At 67.2% G+C, this 469-nt stretch overlaps 1 protein-coding gene across 1 annotated transcript; it reads left to right on the top strand.

The window, feature by feature from the left end:
* Positions 1–140: 140 nt before the first annotated feature.
* ETH_00035525 (uncharacterized protein) lies at positions 141–291 on the top strand (the record flags this gene model as incomplete). Its single annotated transcript, XM_013374485.1, has 1 exon — positions 141–291. A coding segment is annotated over one exon (151 nt), but the record flags the coding sequence as incomplete, so codon positions are not given.
* Positions 292–469: the final 178 nt, after the last annotated feature.

Genomic DNA, 469 nt, shown 5'->3' with positions numbered 1-469 from the left:
GCCCCTGGGGGCCCCCGGGTGGCCAGCAGCGCAGCAGTTGCTGCTGCTGCTGCTGGCGCCGCCAGCTGCTTCTATTGGTGACAAGCAGCTCGGGGAGCAGCAGCAGCAGCAAGTGCTGCTGCTGCTGCTGCGCCCCACAGGAGACAGTGGGGGGCTATGAGGGACTTGAGCCACGCGACGGCGCCCGCGCGTCGCACCCTGCAGCAGCAGCAGCAGCAGCAGCAGCTGCAGCAGCAGTTTGACACCAGAAGGGAAGAAGAGCTTTGGGAGCCCCGCAGTCAGACGGCCTAGGCCGGACGGGGTGGCTGGGGGGCCCCCAGAGGGGCCCCCCAGCAGCTATGTGATTTTTTGTGCTTTCTGCAGCAGCAACTGAGGGTTTGAGGAGGAAGAGGGGCAAGAAGAGGGCCCCCTGCAGCAGCAGCAGCTGCTGCTGCTGCTGCTGCGGCTGCGAGAGCAGCAGCAGCAGCGG

This window comes from Eimeria tenella, genomic scaffold (genome assembly GCF_000499545.2).
Source record: "Eimeria tenella Houghton genomic scaffold, Eth_scaff2083, whole genome shotgun sequence".
Taxonomy (NCBI): Eukaryota; Apicomplexa; class Conoidasida; order Eucoccidiorida; family Eimeriidae; genus Eimeria; species Eimeria tenella.
The sequence above is the reverse complement of the archived record's forward strand: the minus strand, read 5'-3'. Positions and strand labels throughout refer to the sequence as shown.